Source organism: Zonotrichia leucophrys, chromosome 9 (genome assembly GCF_028769735.1).
Source record: "Zonotrichia leucophrys gambelii isolate GWCS_2022_RI chromosome 9, RI_Zleu_2.0, whole genome shotgun sequence".
Lineage (NCBI taxonomy): Eukaryota > Metazoa > Chordata > Aves > Passeriformes > Passerellidae > Zonotrichia > Zonotrichia leucophrys.
The window spans coordinates 10,709,032-10,722,424 of NC_088179.1; the positions used below are offsets into that span (position 1 = coordinate 10,709,032).

The 13,393-nt window shown below is 41.2% G+C and overlaps 1 protein-coding gene across 1 annotated transcript in view; it reads left to right on the forward strand.

Moving 5' to 3' along the window:
- Window positions 1–432: 432 nt before the first annotated feature.
- Window positions 433–13,393, forward strand: part of RASA2 (RAS p21 protein activator 2) — a 45,120-nt gene continuing 32,159 nt past the window's right edge. The window contains exons 1-4 of the mRNA XM_064720846.1: window positions 433–525; window positions 6,587–6,692; window positions 11,867–11,970; window positions 12,995–13,089. Of these exons, the coding sequence (XP_064576916.1) occupies window positions 465–525; window positions 6,587–6,692; window positions 11,867–11,970; window positions 12,995–13,089 (366 nt within the window). The 5' untranslated portion in view covers window positions 433–464. The remainder of the gene's footprint in view (window positions 526–6,586; window positions 6,693–11,866; window positions 11,971–12,994; window positions 13,090–13,393) is intronic.

A 13,393-nucleotide genomic window follows, 5' to 3' on the forward strand; every position in this document is an offset into this window, starting at 1 on the left:
TCCAGTCTTTTTTTAAATGCCTCCAGGGACGGTGACTCTACCACCTCCCTTGGCAGCCCATTCCACTGTCTAATCACCCTTTCTGTGAAGAACTTCATCCTAATGTCTAACATAAACCTCCCCTGGTGCAGCTTAAGGCTATGTCCTGTCTTCCTGACTATAGAACAGGGGAAGGCTCAGTCAGGGCCAGTCCCGGACCCGGCCGAACCCCCCAGCGCCCAGCGCAGCGCAGCCCCAGGCCGGCAGGAGCGCGGGGGGGCGGAGCCCCCTCACAGCGCAGCGGGAAAAGCCGCCCTGGCGCAGGAGCCGCGCCCCCCGCCCGCCCGGGCTGGTGGTGCCCGCGGGCGGCGGGGGCGGGGCGGGCGGCGGGGCCGGGCCGGGCCGCTCCTCTCCTTCCCTCCTTCCCTCCCTCCCTCGCTTCCCCCGCGGCGCTGCACTGCGCAGGCGGCGGCGGCGCTGGCGCGATGGCGGCGGGAGACGGCAGCGACGAGGTGCGGGTGCTGCAGAACCTGCGGGGGAAGATCTGTAAGTGCGGCGCTGCGGTGGGGCCGAGCGCCCGGGGCCGCTGCGCTCAGGTGTCGCTCCCGACCCGGCCCCGCTGCTGCCGCTCCCTCCCCGCGGCCAGACGGGCGGGCACTGGCGCGGCGGCCCTGGAGGCGGCGGGGCGGGGGCGGGAGCGGGAGGGCGCGGAGGGGCCGCGGCCGCCGCGGGCCGGGTGCGGGTCGGGCCCTGCGGAGGGGCTTTGTGGCGGCAGCGGCGGCACGTGCGGGCCGGGCCGGGGTCTGCGCGCCCCGGGGCGGGATGGGGGGTGAGCGGATGGGTAGACGGATGGATTCACAGACGCGGCGGGGCCGTGGGAGGCCCGAGTGCCAGGGAAGCATCGGTGGCTCCGAGGGATCACTGGAGTCAGCGGGCGACCAGAAATGCCCCCTCCCGCCCGGACCTCGGGCATCAGAGTCTGTTTGTCAGGCTGAAATTGCGAAATTAGCGATGTGCAGGAAGTTGGTGGTGAAGGGCTGTTCTGGAAGCGGTCACCAGCCCTCCCGTGCCTCTGTGCAGCGTGTGTGCGAGCGGGAGGAGGCGGAGAGAGGGGCCGGTGGCCTTATTTTGGTGCCTGGGAAGTGCTGACTGCCGATACCGATAGCCTCGGTAACGTGGGAAGCCGTCGGCCGGGCCGGGAGGAGGGCTCGGGGAGGCGCACAGATAGTGCGGTGCGGCTGGGGAGCACTTCAAAGCGAGCGGGAGAAACAGGATGTGCGGCGGCTTCCTGAGGGTACCGAGTACATTCATTGCGCTCGGACGCGGCCCGCTTGTTTCCTTTCTCACGCAGCCCATCGACTTTTTGAGAATGAAGCGAACCAAGTTGACTCGGGCCCGGCGCTGGGGCTCAGAACCGGTTGTGAAAGCATGTTGAAGGATTAGGTTTGGTGGAGGAGTGGAGTCGTGTTTACTTAAATATCGTCATGCAGCCTAGATGTATTTGCTGTGTCTTCAGTAAATAGAAGACTGGGTCATGAAAACAGGAGATGGCCGGGAGTGGAGCTGGAGGTGCTCTCAGGCCGAGGTGTGAGCAATAGGACGTGGTTAGGGAGGCAAGGCTGAACACACACTGGGATCTGCTGCTGTTAGCAATTAGCACAGAAATAATACAGGCCAGCTAGCCTTATAAAAGCATACTGTTAGTTTTGGGATTAATGCATGAATTCCTGGAATCATAGGGTTATTAAATGGTTTTCTTTGGAAAGGACCTTAAATATGGACTCATTGCAATGCTGCTGCCACGGGCAGGAGCACCTTCTGTTACTCCATCTCAGAGCTCCATCCAGCCTGGCCTTGAACACTTCCAGGGATGTGGCATCCACAGCTTGTCTGAGCAACCTACACTACTGCCTCACCACCCTCAGAGTAAAGAATTTCTTCCATATATTTAGCCTAAGTTTCCTTTTTTTCAGTTTGTTCCAGTGGGAACAATGGGGACTCCTCATTCTGTCACTGCAGTTCATGATGAAGAGTCTCTCTCTGGCTTCCCCCTGAGATATTGGAAGGTTGCTGTGAGGTCTTCACACAACCTTCTCCAGGCTGAGCAGCCCCACCTTCCTTAATCTGTCTTCAGTAATCTCTAGCAACCAAGGTTTTATGTATTCCCTAGGGAGCAGGTCATAGTACTCCCTGGGAAGAAGGACTCTGACCTGCTTCCTAGGAGTACATAAGAAGTTGGTTGCTAAAGATTATTGAAGCTGGCTTATTTTTTGATACTTTTCTGCTTCCTATCTTTTATTGTAATGTTTTGTTAACACTGGACTACACAACATTCAGTGAGTTTTGCATTTTGGGACATTGATGAAAGTTTTCCACTAGACATTAAAAGCAAGGCAAAATGTCTTGAGATTTATGTTGAAACCAGACTTTATTGTCCCATTTATGGATCGAGCCTGTGGTTGTATCGTAACTTTGGATGTTCAGTTAACTGGCAAAAGTGTCAGTAAACAGAGGAATGTGACCTTCTTCCTGGGGAATATATGAAAAGTTCATTGCTAAAGATGGACCTGTAAGAACCCCTTTGAAAAATGAGTGGAAGTAACAGCTGCAATAAAAGACATGTCTTGAAACAGTGTGAAAATCATTTTGTAAACCTACTTACTTCTTCTAAATTTAAAAACTCAATGAGTGAAATATGCTGTGGAAGCTTGGGAACCCTCTGATGCCTGGATGCTCTTTTGGCTTTTTCACATCACAAATACGGGGTTATTTTCACTTCTTACTAGTATTTTAATACTGTTTTGTAGGGGAAAACCCTCTGAATGAAGAATAATAAACAAATGTAATAATGTAATCCTCCTTGATCTGGAGGGATTAACGATAGCAGACCTCACTTTGGAAAGCTGATGTTCAAAGTCTGAAGGAATTCCTTATAGCATGTTTCTTACAAGGAGAAACATTTTCATGCCCAGGCTTTGCTGGCAATTAAAATTTGACACTTGCTAATTTTATGTGTGTTGCATGAGAGAGCATGTCAGTTTTAATGAGGTAATGTCAGTTCTGTGTAATTCTGCATGTATAGAAAACACCATCTGCAGAAAGTTGTTATTTATACTGTGTTTTGCAGCGCACAAATTGGTGGCAAAATCTAAATTTAGCCATTTTATACAAATCATTGCACCAGATTTAGAATTGAGACATGTTCTTAAAGGTGGCTTAAGCTGCCATTGCATACCTAGCAGTGAAGAACCTGAGTCAGGACATGTTTGCAGTCCCTGGTACCCTGTTTTTGTGGGCTGTCAATGTTTGCAGCCAGCCTTCTGCCTCCAGTTTTCAAGTGAGGCGAACTGGTCTTGCCTGTTTAAGACCCTGTAATATTTTTGGAAAGTGTAGTATTGCTCTTAAGCAGGTTTTCACCAAAAATCCAGTAAAAGCTGTCTTTCCCTTTTGGCAATGCTTTTGTATTGATGGCTCTATTTTATGTGCCACAGTAATGACAAAAATGCTTTACAAAGGTATGTGGTGTCAAGTAGCTTTAGGCATATCTTGTAGTGTAGTGTTTCAGGCTGTGCTTCTGTTTTCATTTGATGCCATAGGGAAGTACAGTAAGTGATTGTAGTTGCCTTGATTTTTGGAGTGTTTACTGAGACCTGCATCAGTGAAGCACTTGGGAAAATGTAACTCTTGTCTCCTAGAGCTCATCTGACAAAATTCAGGATGCATTCTTTTTCAAACCTGCTCCGTGTTTTTAACAGTGTGTGGTTATCTTGGATTATGCTGCATTCCTAGAGTGGAATTTATTGTTGCTCTATAATATCTTTAGTCCTGTGAAGCAAATACTTCAGAGTTTGTGTGCATAAATGTGCTCTGGCAGGGACCCAGAGCATAGAAATTCCAAAGATGGACACTAATTTCAGACTTTTTCTTGACAGAGGATATTACATGTATGTACAGAAAATGTAAACATTCAAGCAGATATCTGATGCTGTTAATACTTGATTTTTATGCAACCATTATAGCCTTAGGTTTCTCAGAAAAAGGAAGATGTAGTGTAATTGAAGACTTGAGCTTTTTTTTTTTTTTAAGGAAATAATAATCTTGGAAGAGTTTTGTCACTGTATGGGTGAAATGTGTCCCACAGTCACAGACACTAAGAGGTGTTACAAACAATGTGAGAGCTCATGCTCTGTATTTTACCTGACAAGTGCTCTGAGGTTATTTTTAACTCAGGATTGAGGGTCCTCTTCCTCCCAAAAGTTTGTCTGTTCTTTAAAGCCAGACACTTGGGCTACAAAATAAAGGTTTTTAACTGGTTAGAAAATCAGATCACAGAATATTCTGAGTTGAAAGGTACCCTACCTACAAATCCTCAATTTCAGCTCTTAAGTGAATGGCTCATATGGGGATGGAACCCATGGTGTTATTAGCACCATGCTCTAACCAGCTGAAATCAAAACTTGTATTTTTTGTGTTCTTCTGGGTGGACAGTCTCTTAAAACTGAAAAACTGTGCTATAGTATACAAAGAAATAGTGAATTATTCAGAAATATTTCATTTCTATTCCTTTTAGGAAAATATGAAACTATAATAACTGTAATTTCCTTTCAAAGTCCACTGTACTGTTCCCTTACAGTGATGATTAATGTTGTGTTTTAACTATTTTATGGGAAAATAGGATCATGCCAAGTATTAACTAGAAAATAAAGCTGTTCTCAGGAACAGCTGACACATTCAGTTCATGTTTATTAATTACAAACTTCTGGTATCAGGAGCTCTCCAGGGATTACATCCAGATTGATGAATTGATTTTTGCGTGTCATATGTTTTGTTAAATTACCTCTCTTTAAAAAAAGTTAAGGCAGTGATAATCTGATGCTTTCCTTGATTCTCCTGCAATATCTCACTTAAAGGTAACTTGGAGTTGAGCCCTTTCTTGGAGTCAAAAGCCATTAAAAGCAGGTTTTGTTCACGTCTCTCAATCTGTCAACATGAAGTGTGGTGTTTAAAAATAATGTGTATACTTCCTCCTCTCCCGCAGCCAAGCTGAGGAAAGGCCTGTTGATGCTTCTGAGAGCACAGGCTTCAACTGTGGAAGTTCCTCAAGTGTCTGTTCATGCTTTCCCTCAGTGTGCATCCCTCGCCTGGGAAATGCCATGATTGAAGTTCAGTCTGTGTTCCTGTTAAAGTGTCACATTCTCTGCTCAGAGACAGTCAGAGCAGCCCTTCCAGTGCTGGGCATTGCTCACTTAACCTCCAAGGCTGTGATAGGTTACCCTAAATTAACCATCTAACACAAAGAGAGTGGGGAGGAGAACTTTGATTTCACATCTTGCCAGCATGGAGAATAAAGCTTACTCACTGTGCTTCATAGCTGCATTTTTAAAAAATAAACATGTATGACATTTCAAATCTAGTTTCATACTGTGCTTTCTGAAAGGTCTATTCAGACATAAAAGTAATTAAAACTTAATACTTAGATGTACTTTTCATTCTATTTTTAATATCTTATATAAATAGAAAATGTTTAGATAAAGTTGATTCCACATGTCATCAGGAGAGGTATTTCTAGCAGCAGGCAAGGATGTGAGAGGTCCTAATGCAATTCTGGTTGCCTGTGGTTTGGACAACCAAGTGGAAAAGGGGCAGATTACCTGCTTTGTGTAGGAGCCTCTCATGGGAGAGAGTGCCAGAAAAGCTTGTAATTTCTTTTAGCAAAATAAAAGGTGGAAAGGGTCTGTGTGTTGTCTTCAGACATTCAGAGGAGGAGGAGACATCTGGGCAGAAAGTCTCTGTTTAATCTAGAGAATGGTGTTGCTGTAAATTAACATAGATGTCTGTAGAATTTGGATTTTGGAAGAGCAACTTCAACTGGTTTTAGCTGTGAGTGTTTAGAGGAAACCATTTCCTAACAGATCTGCCTTATGTCCAGCACGTAATTGCAGTGACCTAGATTCAATACCCAGCAAATCTTTGTATTCTTGTGCTGCCAATCTTTCCTTCTTATTAGAAACTTCCTTTTATTCTTTTCCATGTTACATTGAATTAGGAGGTGATTATTTCCCCCTTCTGCTAGTTAGGAAAAAGTGAACAGTACTCATGAGAGATATATTTTCAAAGGCTCAGCCAACTCACAATCTGCTGTTCATCATGGAAAATGAAATAAAGATTTGATGGGCAAGTTCTTATTAATCAGCTTCCTTTAGCCAAAGTATTTGCAGAGAAAGCAGCAAGTGAGCAATAGCTGAGGCAGATCATGCCTGCTGTAATGGCCTCATGCCTCAGGTGTGACCTCAGGCTGCGAGTGGCGCGGATTTAGCGAGCTGTGCAGGGTCAAGCCAGGGATCAGACCTTTCAAGGGAAAGTGCAGGTGCTGCAAGAAGAGGTGTTCATGAGTCAGAGTGCGTCTCTTCCTGTCAGCTCTCATTCCATGGGAAGCTGCATGGAGCAACTTCTCTGCCCTCCTGAAGCTTATGAATTGAAAATGGATATCAAAATGCATGCTGAATGGAACAGTAAATTTTTTGAACACACTAAAGCTGTGACATTCTTGTACCTAATATTTTGTTTTTCCCCTGCAATATTTACAGTAATTTTTTTTTATTTACAGATGATGCCAAACACTTAGTACCCAACAAAATGAGAGACTTTTTCTGTACCATAAACTTGGACCAAGAAGAAGTTTTTCGTACACAGGTAGTTGAAAAATCCTTAAGGTAAGCTCAGTTTTTAAATGGATATGATAAGCAAGACTGCCCAATACCAGTGTGGATGGCTTTTGCTTGTACTACTTTAAAATGAGAACTGACTTGTGGTAGTTACTCACATGTTACAGCAATGTGTAAATCATGAGTGTTGCAAGAAGTCAAAATTGAGTCTTGTGAGCTTTTAAATGAAATATGCAAGAATATATTTCACAATTACTCTATTCTGTTCCAGTGGGCAATGTAACATTCTTTTTCTTGCTAGGTTGTTTTCTAGGGAAAGAAATCTACTTGATACATGCTCCCCATGTTATTTCCTTCTTCTGACAAGCAGTTGAAGTGTATTGGTGGAATTCTGCTCTTACTGTGTATCTGGTAAAACCAGTTTCTGGAAGGAAGGAACCGGAACTTTGCCATGTGTGAGAGTTTTCTGTGCTGTGTGGTGTCCCCTGAACAGGCCTTGTTCTCTCCTGTGCTTCTTGTTCTGGGAGCTGGAACAGGATCCACACTGAATTCCTTGCTTGGCTTCTCTGGGCTGTAGATTCTGCTGCTGATTTAGAGCCTTAAAAAGACTCAAACAAAAAGTCAGGATGGCCCAGCTGCAGCAGTGTAAGGCTTTCATGTCTCACAACTCTGAAGTTCACAGAGGACCCAAAAAAGCATCACTGCAGCTTCATTGTTCAGAATATCTGAGTGACAGTTTCAGTTATGTGGAGGTGACGTTAAGCCTTCCTTTTGAAACCCAGACAGTCTGTTCAAACTCCTGGAAGTTTTCTTTATTCCTTTCTCCAGTGGTTTTGTTGTTAGTGTTCATTCTTTGAGCTCTCTCTCCACGTGTTTACAGGTGAGGAATAACTCAGATGACAAACTTAAATAGGGAATTTATTTTTTCAGGACATCATTTCAGAGCCTCCTTATTTTTCTGCATGAAAAGCAAATGTCACATATGTAGAGTCAGGAACAAATATTTTGCTTATTTTTGTAATCTGTAGCTGCCGTAGTTAGATCCATAAATTTTTCAGAATCTAACAGGCTGCAGATTAACAGAACAAAAACAATTGAGTAATCCTTCAGAGAAAAATGTTGAAGAGACTGTATTGACAAAGCAGAAACTTAGCATTTTCCCTTCAAATAGACAACAGTTTCATGAGCAAAAGACCCCAACCCATCTCTGAAAGACTTTGCTCTCTGATTTTGATGTTAATAATGGAAATCCTAGAAGTTACTACTATGCATAGAAACAAGATCTGTTACAGTTGATGTATATGCAGACATTTTTATTATGTTCTATTTAAAAATTATTAGATTTATGTACTTTCATCACCTAATGAAAGAAGTATTAGTTGCATAATAAAATATTTGATAAAGTAAAACACCTTATATCCATCAAAAATATTTTAATAGTATTGAAGTTTTAGCTGAAGTTTAATTGCAATGTCATTAATACTTTAGAGAGGAAATGAACTAAAAAATCTCACTGTAACAAAACAGTTGGGGAGAGAGGAGTCTCAAATAACCTGCCTCAAATACAGAACTTCTCAGGTGATGACAGCATTGTATTAGAAGTTAGAATCTGGTGTTTGGAATTGCTCTTTTCCTTTCTGTCTCAATTGACTTCATAGGTGACTCCTTCATTCTCTGAATTAGGAGAAGGTTCCATACAAACTAGTGAAATGTATTAAAATAACTCATCCTCTGTTACCAGCAACCAGATGGGTGCTTATAGTTGATTGCTTCAGTGTGTGCAGTTAGGAAAGTTCACTCTCATTCCAGAAATGTAATGACAACATCTTGTTTCTTATTACTGTGTAAAACTGGAAACCCTACTAACCTAGAGGTACTGGGACAGGAGATGAAGGCTCCAATCTCTTATTAACCTGAAAACTTTATAAATTGCTTTTCAGTGAGGTGTAGTACAGAATCATTTTAGTCATAGATGCAGCTTTGAATTTCATATTGTTTGCTTGCTTTTTCTTACATAATTCACAGTCTGTTTTTGTCACTGTATAATGGGTTGCAAATTTATACAATTTTTAATCCAAATTTTAGTCCTGTGAATATCAACTAATTAAATGTCTGTGGAAGTAATTATCACTAGAATTAAAATTAGTTTTGACTACTGTGATTGAAAATTATTAAGAAGTGTATTCTTTAAATGTACAAATAGGTTTGGCCTTTCACCAGCACTGGAAGAGTTGTTGGAGTGCAGATGTAAAACAAACTTTCCAAAGTTAAAAAAGCATGAAATAATACTGAAGTGAAAGAGGGATATTTTGGCTAATGACTTAAGAAATATTTCCTGACGTGGTGTGGGATTTCTGTGGGTTCTGAAGAAAGATACTTTTTTTTCCCTTGGAAAGTTGAAAGAATATCTGTGAGCCTCCTCAGATGTCTGTGGTCAAATATGAGGAAGGGGTATTGTGGTATGCATGTGTCTTTTTTTTTTATTTTTTTTTAATTTAAACTAAGTTCAGTTTCTTTTTTTCCCAACTGAACTTTGTGGTAGTGCAAGGTTATGGCAGAAATTAATTTCCTAGTTGATGTAGCCATTGCTTTTATTAACTGACAGGCTGGGGCATTGATCAGTGTCCTCACAGAACTGCCAGGTTACTGCAGCAAGGAAGGGAAGAGCAGAGGAGTGTGTTACCCAGTGAAATTTAATCTTCTGTACTGCTGTAATCCAGTTCTTCCTGTATGGCAGTCTGGTCGTCCTTTGAATTAGTGCTATCTTCTAATTTTGTATCCATCACAGTCTTTAAAGTTCTTGCATCAAAGTCACAAATGAAAGTACTAAACTGACTGAATCCCTGAGGAACAGGATGAGTGAGTTCTCCATTTTAATTATTCCTCATTGGTGTAAACTGTTGTACCCTGCTCACCTCTTCTGTACCTACCTAAGAATTTCTTTACTTTAAATTTTCTCTCTCTGCCTCCTACTTTGCTTATGAATCAATGACTAATAACCTCTGTTAATTTAGATAATGAAAAATGTATCAACATGAGTAAAAGAATGTATTACCTTCTATTTGTGCTCCTGTTATTGGCTTGTTCTTTCTTGCTGAATCCGAGACTTAATGTAGTATTGAAGTCAAAATAATAATAATAGAGTTAATGGCTGTTCATCCTTTCTGGACTGGGGGATATGGGCAGCTGCAAAGTTTGCTCTCTTAGGTGCAAGGTAAAGGTGCTAAATAGATTTTTGGAGGTCTCTGCTTGTAGTCTCCGTCCCAGCCTGATTATAAATGGATGCATAGAGTACCACAGGTCCTTCCAGAGTAGATATTAAACCCCTGGCACGTGTTGGTGTGCACTGGAGCCTGCTGTTCCCTCAGTCTGAAGCTGAGCTGGAGCAGAGTTTCCCCTGACACCCGTGCCAGCTCATTCCCCCACTGTTCACTCTGCTGGAGTGTCTCTTTGTTTGTCCTGCTGCAACTTTTATTTGTATAGCTGCGAGGGGAAGCAGACCATGGACTTGACCTAAGTTTAAAATAAGCCTTTGTTTCATCCTTGGTTTGGGTCTGACTTACTGTGTCAATACAATTAAAATGAGCAGTGATGGTAATAAGGAAGTTGAGGCACTTCAGGGCTGCCCTGCTGCTGAAGGTAATGCTCGGGAGTTGAAACCTTCAGTCGTGGTGCTGACAAGAAGAACCCAGCCCTTGTAATCAAAGCAGAGTTTGTTGGCTTTGAAATTATAACAAAAATAAAAAAAAAAGAGGGGAGCTGAAAAACCACAGCTGAATTTTTCAACTGAGAATTCTTAAATTATTTCTCAATGTAGTGCAAAGGCTAATACTGATTGTCTGCTTTGAAGCCTGTGGTAAAAGGTCTGTGTTTTAACAAAAAGAACAGTTTTACTAGTGGAGTTCCTTATAATTAATTCCTGCCCTTAAAGTTCTTGTTTCTAAAAATCTATTCTAGACATTAGAAATACTAGATTCTTTTGTCTGTGTTCTTTCCCACTTTTCAAGTTAGTTATCAGCTCTTTTTAATTTATTTATTGTCCTTAAGCATGGGGTGGTCTTTTTCCGTGATTATTTTGAAAGGAAGAAAGTAGGGATGGTGGCGTGTTCTTCCAGGTATCCTTTGGGTAGGTAATAACATGAACTTCTTGTTCCAAACTTAAGCATATTTGTCATATTTTTATTAGTTTAAGAAAGTACTGTAGTAGTAGGCTCAGAATGATACTTTGCTGGGAAACAAAAAAACCCAACATTTGGTGTAACTCATATCACAGTACTTTTCTGCATAAAAGTGGTTTCATGAACATCTTTCCCTGGTGATATTAATACATTGTAACTGAAACTATTTTCAGAGCCCATTTCTAAAATAGCAGAGTTTTTCTGTGGATCTGCTTAACTTTTGGAATTCATCACTTGCAGTAGCACAAACAACATTGTGGTTTTGTTCAGTCTTGAAATACAATTTTCTGACTGCTGGCTCTGATTACATCAATAAGCACTCCTTAACTTTAATGAGGGTACCAGGTCTGGGAGGGAAGATACCAACACATTTTATGAAATAGGTGTAGCACAGAGGAACCTCTCAGAGTCTGTTTCTGTAGAGGGCTGTGCACGTGGCAGTTAAATGGGGTGAACTGCAGACATGATATTGGACTGCTTTAGGTGGAGAAATGTGGGGATGGTTTTGGCGTGAGGGAGATGGTGTGCACTTGAGATTAATGTTTCTCTTTTTCACCGTTCTATCTTACAATTTCTAGTGATAACTTCTTACAGATCTGAATCTTAGAGCAGCAGTTTTGACATGGAAGTTAGAGCTAAACAAATGTCAGTTAGTTAAGTAATCAATAAGTTTAAAAGAAATTAAGATTAAATGTAGTTTAATCATGTACTGAATATCAAAAGGGAACAAAACTTGTGCATGTCTCAGGAAGTCTAGAAAACCAGCTAGAATAATTTCAAGACAGAAAAATAGAATTGAAATTGCAGAGGAGACACCACTCTCTGTGTGCTCTGATTCTTACCTTTGATTAAACAAACAGAAGACATTGCCATGTTATTGTGTGTTCTTGTACTGAAATGGTTTTGGGCACCTTTGATGACAACTCAGTCTAGTGCTGAGGGCCACGGGCTGGGACAGCTGTAAAATGCAGTTTTTTGATGTTCATGTTCTATATAAATTGCATAAAGTGTTTCTCTATTTTAACTTCAAATCTTTCTTTTCAGTCCTTATTTTGGAGAGGAGTTTTACTTTGAGATTCCAAGAACATTCCAGTGGTTGTCCTTCTACATTTATGATAAAAGTGTTTTACAAAAGGACCTGCGTATAGGTAAGTGTCTGTGAGGTGCTGTCTGCATGCTGTAGAGCACCTGGTTATTTTCAGTAGCGTTATCTGTAGGATTAAGGATACAATTCTTGGTGAAGCATCTTTCAAAACTCTGTATAGTGCACTTAAGTACTCCTTTAAAGTTTGAAAATAAGGATTTTGGTTACTTGCTTCATTCTTTTATACTAAAATACGTTTTGTTTTTCAGGCTAGTAGGACATTTTATAGTCTTATTGTGGTCTGAATACATTTTGAGAAATTCTTTGTTCTCCACTTTTGCTTCATTGGAATATTTGAATAATTGTCACTACTTATAGATCTTTAAAGAATAAATTGTGGAATCATTCTGCAAATAATTACAATTGTGGAATAATTCTTAAAATCATTTATAGATAATTTTTTTCCTTGTCAGTGCAACCTTGACTTAGTGACTTACAAAGCATTTGGCAGGAACTTTTGTAGCTGAAGTGAAAAATCACAGGAGGTAGATTTCTGTTTCTTTCACCACTGCATAATGACTTTATTGCAGCTGCTTTTTGGATACAGTTGCTACAAAACTCTAATAGTCTGCTGTGGAACCAGCCTTTGCTTTACTTGAATTGAGGAAGGAAATAATTTGCACCAGGATGTCAGATAATTTGATATAATAACAGCTTTCCAAATAGCAATCAGAAGAGTAAAAGGCATCTACTTCAGTTTCCTGTTTAAGCATTCTTGAACACCGTTGTTCTTCTCCCAAATCTATTATGTTATTTCCAGCCTCAAGTGTGTTCTTTATTTTACCTTCCTATTGGTAATATCCAGGATAACAAATAATAATTAATGCCATCAGGCTTTATGCAAACTATTTTCTGCTTTACTTACCCATAACATTCCTTGTTTTATATTCTTCATATAGCATCATCAATTTAAAGAGAAACTTAAAAGAGTTTAGAAAAAAAATCAAATTTCAAACATAATTAAATAGTTGTTCTATTCAGATGAAGGTAATATTTATGCTTCTCTCCCCCCTGCCACCCTCCCTCAGGAAAGGTGTCAATCAAAAAAGAAGATTTATGCAACTACACAGGAAAAGAGAACTGGTTTATGCTTCAACCTGTTGATTCTAATTCAGAGGTTCAGGTAACTATTGAATTGCACATTTACATTTTGAAAGTGAAGTACAGATAAGGACATGATGGTAGAAGGTTCCATTGAGCTGTAGGAGATAAGATTTAGCATCTGTATTTCTTGTGAGGCTGTTGTGTCTTCAGTTTGGTTAGGGAACAATGCACTCTATTTTGCAATGCAAAATACCACCTAAGCTGGTATTGTGCCTCATGGTGCTTAAAACTGGCAGAGGACGTGAAGCAACTGCTTGGAAATGTCTTAACAGTATTTTCGTGTCTGGGATGCTTGTGAGAGGGGTCATGTACTTGAGGCACAT